The 8,678-nt window shown below is 58.1% G+C and overlaps 1 protein-coding gene across 1 annotated transcript; it reads left to right on the top strand.

Moving 5' to 3' along the window:
• The first annotated feature begins 95 nt into the window (after positions 1 to 95).
• Positions 96 to 5,379, top strand: LOC119098849 (ras-responsive element-binding protein 1). Its single transcript, XM_037221894.1, has 2 exons — positions 96 to 2,734; positions 3,872 to 5,379. The coding sequence occupies exons 1-2, from the start codon at positions 167 to 169 to the stop codon at positions 4,217 to 4,219; spliced, it is 2,916 nt and encodes a 971-aa protein (XP_037077789.1). The 5' UTR covers positions 96 to 166; the 3' UTR covers positions 4,220 to 5,379.
• The last annotated feature ends 3,299 nt before the right edge of the window (positions 5,380 to 8,678 follow it).

Here is an 8,678-nt window from a genome sequence, read left to right on the forward strand (position 1 = left end):
GGCGGCGGTGCTCGGCGCGATGCTGGAGCACAAGTATCGCGGCCCGGCCGGCGCCGAGCCGGAGCGGCGCGGCTCGCCCGAGGCGACGGCGCGGCGCGCGGCCGTCTCGGCCGAGCCGCTGCTCAGCTGCGACAAGTGCAGCTTCCGCGTGGCGGACGCCGACGCCATGCAGCAGCACGAGGCGCGCCACAAGTGCAGGGACTGGATCCAGTGCATCCGGTACCCGATGCCGGAGGCGCCGAGCCAGCGGTCGGCTGAGGCGGCGCGCGGCGACGCCGCCGACCTGCGCCCCGCCTACCCGGGCCTGGCCAGCCCGGGCTCTGGCTTGAGCGCGTCCAGCGCACCTCCCCTGGCGCGCCTGCTGCCGCTGACTGGCGAGCCCATCTCGCCGTACCGCGGCGACCGCGCCTCCACCAGCCCACCGCCCGAGTACCCGCTCAAGGAGGCGCGTCACAGCCAGCCTCTCGGCGCGCCGCCCGCAGCGGCGGAGGAGGTCGAGGATCCGGCCTTCGAGCACATCCGCACGATGAAGGCCAAGGGGGAGTTCCCCTGCCGGCTCTGCGACCAGGTGTTCCCGAACCTGCGCGCCATGAAGGGCCACAACCGGCTGCACATGAGCGCCACGCCGTACGAGTGCAACGTGTGCCCGTTCTCCAGCGGCGACAAGTCGACGCTGACGCGCCACATGAAGGACCACAACGGCGAGCGGCCGTACGAGTGTCGCATCTGCAAGTACGCCTTCACCACCAAGGCCAACTGCGAGCGCCACCTCAAGAACCGGCACCAGCTGAAGCTGCGCGAGCTACTCAACGACAACATGGTGGTGCACCTGTCGGCCGAGTCGTCGCCGCAGAAGCCGGCCGCGCCGCCGGCGCAGTGCACCGTCTGCGCCGTCTGCAACACCGACTTCAAGCTGCCCAAGGTGCTGAAGGAGCACATGCGCTCGCAGCACGGGCCGGCGGCGCGGCGCGGTCTGGTTGTCTGCACTGTGTGCGAGCTCAACTTCCCCGAGCAGGCGCAGGCCGTGCAGCACGTGCGCAAGCAGCACCCGACCAAGGAGCCGGGACTGGTGCTGCAGGAGCGGCCGCGCGCCGAGCTCGCCTCGGACCTCAGCAGTGTCGAGAGCCTCATAGACCAGAGCAAGAGGCGTCCGATGCACTTCCCCATCCCGCCCACCATGATCTCGATCCCGAGCCTGATGAAGCGGGAGCCGCCGCCCATCGTGCCGTTGCGCGCGGTGACGCCCACGCCGCCGCCGGCGCCGGTCGCGGCGCCGCCGCCGCGCGAGCGCTCGCCTTCGCCGGAGGCTGGCGACGAGCCGATGCCGCTCGACCTGAGCAAGAAGGCGGCCGACGCGCCATCGCGCCGCGTCGAGGAGCCGCAGAAGCAGGCCGAGCCGGACGCCAAGCTGCCGGCGCTGCTGCCGCCGCCGCTCAACCTGTACATGCCGTACCCGCACGGCATGCCGCTGTTCGTCATGCCGGGCATGTTCCCCTATCCGCTGGACGAGCACTGGCAGAGCCGCCTGGGACGCGAGATGGCGCGCGGCCTGCAGCTGGGCTCGGGCGGCGGCATATTGGACCCGCAGAACCAGATGCACGCTCTTACCTCGGCGCTGTCACTGGCCGCGCAGGCCCACCGCGAGCGCTCGACAGAGGCGGAGCGCAAGGAGGCCGAGCCCGAGCCGCGCTGGTCACCCAAAACGGACGCGCCCGAGCTGGCCGGTCTGGTGACGTCTGGTCGCGAGGGCGCCTCGCCGGACGCGCTGCTCAAGAGCAAGCCCAAGCAGCGGCGCTACCGTACACAGCGACCCTTCTCCTGCAGCTACTGCGAGGCGCGCTTCACGCTCAGCACCAACATGGACCGGCACGTCAAGAACCACCACCCGGACAAGTGGGAGCGCAAGTCGCGCGGCGCGCGCCGGCCGCCGCCGGGCGCTGCCGACGCCAGCCCCAAGCCGGTGGCGCCGCCGCCGGCCGCCGCCAGCCCCGGCCGTGAGCAGCCCAGCCCTTCCAACGGCTACGTCAGCGACGACGAGAGTCAGCTGGTGATCGACGAGCCGGCGCCGGCGCGACGCGACGAGGACCTGGCCAGCGTGTCACGACTGGTGGACACAGCGCAGGCGCAGACGTTCCAGCAGTACTTCGGCAGCGACGAGGAGCGCAGCGACGCCGCCGACGAGGGCTCCTGCAGCGGCGACGACGACCCCGAGCGCGCGCTCGAGAAGCGGCGAAGCGCCTACTCGAACGCGCCCAACAAGATCCCGTGCAAGGTGTGCAAGCGGGAGTTTCCCTGGACGAGCTCACTGAAACGGCACGAGCTGACACACAGCGGCGAGAAGCCGTACAAGTGCCCCCACTGCCCGGTGAACTTCACCACCAAGTCGAACTGCGACCGCCACCTGGTGCGCAAGCACAGCGGCGGCGCCTCGGACGACAGCTACACGATGCGACAGGTGCCCGAGCGGCCGTTCAAGTGCGCACTCTGCCCCAGCTCGACGTTTTCGACGCAGGACAACCTGGGCCACCACCACGCGCAGAAGCACGCGCCGGGCGCGGCCGGCCCGCCCACGCAGCACCGCTACTGGTGCCACGTGTGCGACGAGCACTTCTTCGACCTGGAGCGCGTCAAAGACCACGTGGAGGCCGAGCACGAGCAGGCCTGGGCCGAGCTGGAGCGCTGCAACGCTCGCTGGGTCTCCGAGATCGCCGAGGAGGACCAGGGCCAGGACAAGGTGAGTGTCGCGGCCGGCGGTATCGCCGCCGCCTACCTTGCGGGCAGGTCGGAAGCGGGGTTCGTGTCACTCTTGTGATTTGCTATAACATCCAGAACGCTGTGAGATGGGTTGGCGACGTTGTGAGATTTGATTGCAGATTTGTGAGAACGGCATAATTTTTGTGAGATCGGGCGAATTGGACGCTTGGAAAGCTCAATGTTATGACTGCGTTGGTTCGTTCCATTCATGGCAACTTGAAAACACTATTGGGAAGCCTGTTGATAAATTATTGGTGATGCGCGTCGAGCCACGGTTTGGCATTGTTCCATTCCGCATGCATGAATCATGCATAGTTTTACAGTGTTTTGCAAGTGAAATTGCGCGGATATTTGCACCGGGAACTGACAACGATAGGTTTCATGTGTCTCGGTACCTTATCAGAATGCAGTTGCAATGACATATCTGGCCTCTCGAACTGTCTGTGCTTGGTCTTCTGTCCAAAAGATCGTCACGTTTTCATCCGGTCCCCGTCGCGTTTTCGACAGCTGCCAAATTTAGATCAGCAAATCCGCGTGTTCTGCGCGCTCGTCGACACTGTAGTCGATTTCAACCGTCGATGGAGTGCGCTTTTCGCTTTTTGCCGGCACGGCCTGTGTTCCGTCCGACGCAGCTGCTGGCCATTGGCCGATTGCAGTCACAGATCCCAGTCACAGCTTGCCCTGACCCATCCGCGGGAGCCCTCCGTCCGGCTCCTCTGGTGCGCCGCCGCCGCCGGGGCAGGTGACCCGCGCTGTCCCTTCCTCACCCGGCAGACGGCCAGACCGTCCGTTGCCCTGCCGTAATCGGCCTGGCCGCTGCATGCCTGAGGAGGCCGCTCATCTCTGGCGGGCGACCGGCCCGGCCGGTCGCCCGGCGCAGGGGTCACTCTCCGGCCGTACCGGCGCCGCCAGTTTTTGGAGGAAAGCGCGCCGGTCGGCGACCAGTTTTTATCTGCGGCGCCCGCGACGCCGCGCGGAGAGGGCGGGTTCAACAGCCGGGCACGTGAAATCTTGCAAATAAGCTGAGAACGGGTTTGGAGGTCGCCACGTGAGGCGGGCGGGAAGCGCGGCAACATCCCGGCCGGCGATCTGAACGTGTGACCTCTGCTGCCCGCAGATCTTCTGCATGGTGTGCCTGAGCGGTTTCGGCACCACCGGCGAGCTGCGCGAGCACATGGCGTCCAGTCACCAGGCGGCTCCCGCCGACTTCAGCTGCGAGCTGTGCGGCGAGACGTACTCCTTGGAGCACGCGCTGGCGCAGCACCGGCGGCGGCACGCTGCGCAGGAGCCGCTGCCGGCCGCCGCGACACCAGAGCCGGCCGCCGAGCCGGCCCGGCCCGACCGCGCCAAGAAGAGGGACAATCTGAACGACATCAGCGCCCGGCTAAGCGCCGCCTCCAAGCTGCGCCTGACCAATCAGAGCGCGTCGCCCGAGGCCCCGACGGCCGCCGAGAACGGCGAGTGATCACAACGTCAGCTGGGCTGCAATCTCGGGGCCGGCCCCACCCTAATTGTATGCAAATGCGGTCGAGAGGAGGACTGGCGTGGTCGCACCGTACCCGGTCCGGCGGCGCCCCGCCAGCACCCGCGCAGGCTGTACATACACTTGGCTGGGCCGGGGGCGACGCGCGCGCGCGGCCCGCCGCCCGCAGTCGAGGAACGCAAGCTGGGCTCATCCGATGCATTTTACGTAGACGTGGATATGATCTCATGCTGATGACACGGCCCATTGTGCGCCTCAAACGTTGTATCATAAATGCCGTCCTTTTCAAATAATATCTATACGAGGGCGTGATTGTTTCCCTGCCCGTTACAAAGCGCAGGCGCGTGACACCGATTCAGTTTGTAAACCCCGTGATATGTGTCGTGATTCGTGACACCAGTCTTGGCTGCCTCTTTCTATTTTCTGTAGTGTGTGGTAGGAAGCGAGTGGTGATCGCACTGCATAGCACTGTTGTGAATGAACTCCACGGCCCTCCACATTTGCAATGAATCGGAGGTGGTGCATTCCACCGCGTATGGTGCGCGTCTGTGGTGTTTTTCCCTACAGCCGTACCGTTTTCTGGGAGGCCGTAGTCGGCGCCCAATAGTCAGCATTCCACGAGGCCTTGAGAAGTGTCCACAAGTATTGTCCGCCTGAGTGCCTATGCAAATATTCACGCATGTCGTAGCAATAAATATGTGTACAGCACGACCCAGCGCCGCATGTAGCGACACAAATCCACTTGCATTCCCCGCCCTTTGCGACAGCGCGATTGGCTGGATTTCGGTTTGCATTGCCCGCCTCCCCCCCCCCCCCTCCCCCCCCCCACCCAACCCTCGTCCGTCGAACCTCGGATGCGGGTCGCATGGGAGACAAATGTCGGCTGCGTGACGCGCAACCGTCGTCCTTTCACTGTGTGGAGTTACGGTGTGCGTTCGCACTTGTCCACGTTTGAACGGTGTGTATTGCGGTTTGGCTTAGGTACTACCAATATTCGTAATAGGTTGATGCTTTAGTTCGTAGCCGTGTTTTGGTTGGAGAAACCGTGTATGCATAAGCCCCGGCTGGCATTATTATTATTATTATTATTACCATTATTGTGCGGTTATTCATGCTATGGTCATTCCAAATAAAGTGTACAACGCGGAAAAGTGTGTTTTGCTGATCTCCAACGCCAACTCCTGGTGAACGCGTACGCACGGCCGGCATGCTTCCGGCTGCTGTGAGAAAAGGCTCCAAGTTTGAGGGGCCCTGATAAGAACCCTCAGGAAGGCCCTCCAGGCAGCAACAGCCTGATCGACCCAACACAATATTTGCTTTTTTGGAGGGTCCCGTGGTGTTGCCTTTCGGGATGGTTTGACAACATTATTTAAAGCATTGTACGCTTTCCATACAAACTAGGCTACGTAAGTTATTTATTGCAGCTTCGGGGAGCATTACACATTCATAAAACAGTGTTACTGACCTTTTTCCTGGTTGTTGGATAGCACCAAAAGGTGAAAGAAAGACATGTAGGAAGTCTGTCGAATGTACCTGCATTTTTCGCCTTATCGTCAACTATCAACGAGGAATAAGGTCAAAAGCACCGCTTTTAAGTGCTAAGTTAACTCCAGAAACATGCTGATCGAGGTGCATTGACAGCAGGAATTTTCTAGAAACAGATCCACCCCCACAAAATAACGTTCCAGTGTTCGCGGTGGTGCCAACGCGTAAATGATGCAGAATTAGCGGATGTACTGCTGTCCATCTCAACGATATCATGTATTTTATTGTCGTATCACTGAACTGTACTGCATTGACATCGGTCAATCGTACACGTGCAATGCGTAATTTGCTGTTAAATGACTGATGGAATTGATTGGCTCGTGCTGTGATATTGGGCGAGAGCCTTTTGAGAAATTTAGTCCAAACCTTTTGATTGGATGGATCTCTAGCACCAGCGCCCGCGCTCAGCGGTGCTTGCTGTAGAAGGCCTGACTCCATCACACGGTCGTGAAAATCCTGGTCAACAGAACATTTTTGCGGCGAAAGTGTAACTTACCGCAATGTTCGGCACGACGCGTCATGCCCTCTGATGCCAACTGACCTTTCGCGCGGCCGCTGTCGCCGGCCGGTCATCTCCGTCAGTGGCAAACGGCGAGCGCCTGGGGCGACTCTAGCTCCCCATCGGCAACCGAATCGGAAGCCAGTCACGGAGCTATCGGCATTTACAAATACAATGATACCTCGATTGTTTACGAACGTTGTTCGACAAGTATTTCACGTTGCCTATTTTTCACGCTCAGACTTGCTGAGCAGTAATGTGGTGCTGACAGCGCGCTGTCTTATTCACGACTGGAATAAAGACACGACTGCATTCCATTTCAAGATGAAAACCTGTACAATCTCTGACATTCGCTCCCCTGACGCTCTTTTCACGCCCGTCGCCGGTGTGCGGGCCCAACATTTGCTAATGCACGGGCATGGGCCCGTGCGTCTCCCCTGTGTGCGCCTCTGCGCTTCAGACTTGTGGCCTGTCACCACACTACAGACTTGTGGTCTGCCACCGCACTACAGACTTGTGGCCTGTCACCTCGCGCGGCCTGACACCACGAGTTATTATTTTAAGGACAAAGCTGAAAACGAACCTGGCCCAAACCAACTGTGTCAGCTGTTAGGCAAAGGTGGCAACAGATCAGAGTGCCGATGGACCCTGAAGAATATGAATTCGGTGGCGTTTTGAGATATTTCGCGACAATAATGCCTATGGGCAGACGTCGTCCTAAATAATTAGGCATAGGTCGTCGGTTCAAAAATTCCTTGCGTTATGTAAGGAAACCATACGGAGGCCAAAAACCGCTTGAGTGACCCTGTTTTCCCCACCTTAAACGCGCGCTTTGTCATAGCCTACTGTTATATGTCACAGACTACAACCAAGACTCTCATTTCAGTGGAATGCACGCATAAGATTAGTTGTTGGAATTCACGCATAGGACTGTCATGGGGCGAAGGTTTTGGTGAGCTCATCATAACGCAGATTTCAAAACTGCCAGAACCAACTCAATGTTTATTTAAAATACAGTTTATGTGGCTGGTTTTAACTGCAGATACATTTTACTTTCACATAACTTGCGGTTTTACTATGAAGACAAAAGCATAACACTACGATTTGCTGCACATCGAAAACACAAAGAATTCCCAGAAGCCACAAAACCTAATTGCTTTTAAAACCCGCGGACTTCAAGCTAACCGACATCTCATTGAGGTTAAGTTTTGGAGACGGAAGCTACGAAGAAACATAAACTGTGCTTATTCAGTGGGATTCATTTGAAACGGTTTCATTTAACAATTTTACATAAAACTGGCCGGTCAAATTTGGCGGTCCACCATGCACAGTCGTACAGATTTATATCACTGATCAAAGGTACGCATATTTAGGTACCAACCTAACTTCTAGCGGCTTGATAATTTGCTATAAGTGATAATGACATGTGTTATTATTGTGTATTCATTTGCATGTTTGTTGCGGCTGGGATGATTCGTTTCCAAGAAGTATTTCCATCTCAATTCGAAGCGGCATTAAGTATTTTGTACTGAACGTGGCGGATTGCTGGACATTCGAATTGATGAAAAGATCGCCATAATTTCTGCCACGTCAGTGACAGAGACTTGGCAGAAATAAACAGCGGAGAGGGAGACAGCGTTCATGTCGCTTGGTCACTTTGAACAAGAGAAAGGGAATCGGGCGCTGCACCATCTAAGGATTTTTTTCCTACAAAGTTAACAACGGAGAAGTTGACATGCTTTTGACATACTTGCAGGCGACACCATTAATGTTGGCTTTCCTTCCTGGCATCAACAGAGACCAGTGCAGTTAACGCATTTCCAACGTGGTCGAAGCCGAAGCTTCATATAATTTAATGCAGTAGCCAAGGACGAGATCAACCAAACGCAAAAGTGTTCGTTTCCTCAATGTTCTTAGTTATATTACTTACTCGGCCCATTCGGGGGAGGGGGGAAGGGCGCAGACAGCATTGAGAAAGCGAAGGCGATTGGCAAAGACTGACAACGTTTGACAAAGCTAAGGCATAACCACACGAACCCGACCGATGACGACCCCTTGCGGCCGCACATCCCTGGAGCCTTGACACGGGTCTCCCGGCGCGAAACAGAACACGTGCTATCTTTCCTTGACAAGTCTGTTGCCACGCTAGCTCTACCAGCCTTGTAAACGAGTTCCGTCATCCAATAGAATTGCGCATGACCCCATTGTGCGATAGGATTGAAGTTAGACAATTGAGTTTAATCTCTCGGCATTGTTGGCAATCACCCTCACATTGCTTGGACATTGTTACGCATTGGCGCTGAACTAAAAGTCGGTTACGCTCCAGCTACGTCGCAATAATTGTTGCTAAACAAGTCCCTAGTTGCGTCTTAACCGTTTCACTACACTGAGACGCTG

The sequence above is a fragment of the Pollicipes pollicipes genome, unplaced genomic scaffold (genome assembly GCF_011947565.3).
Source record: "Pollicipes pollicipes isolate AB1234 unplaced genomic scaffold, Ppol_2.1 Scaffold_4740;HRSCAF=5597_pilon_pilon_pilon, whole genome shotgun sequence".
NCBI lineage: Eukaryota > Metazoa > Arthropoda > Thecostraca > Pollicipedomorpha > Pollicipedidae > Pollicipes > Pollicipes pollicipes.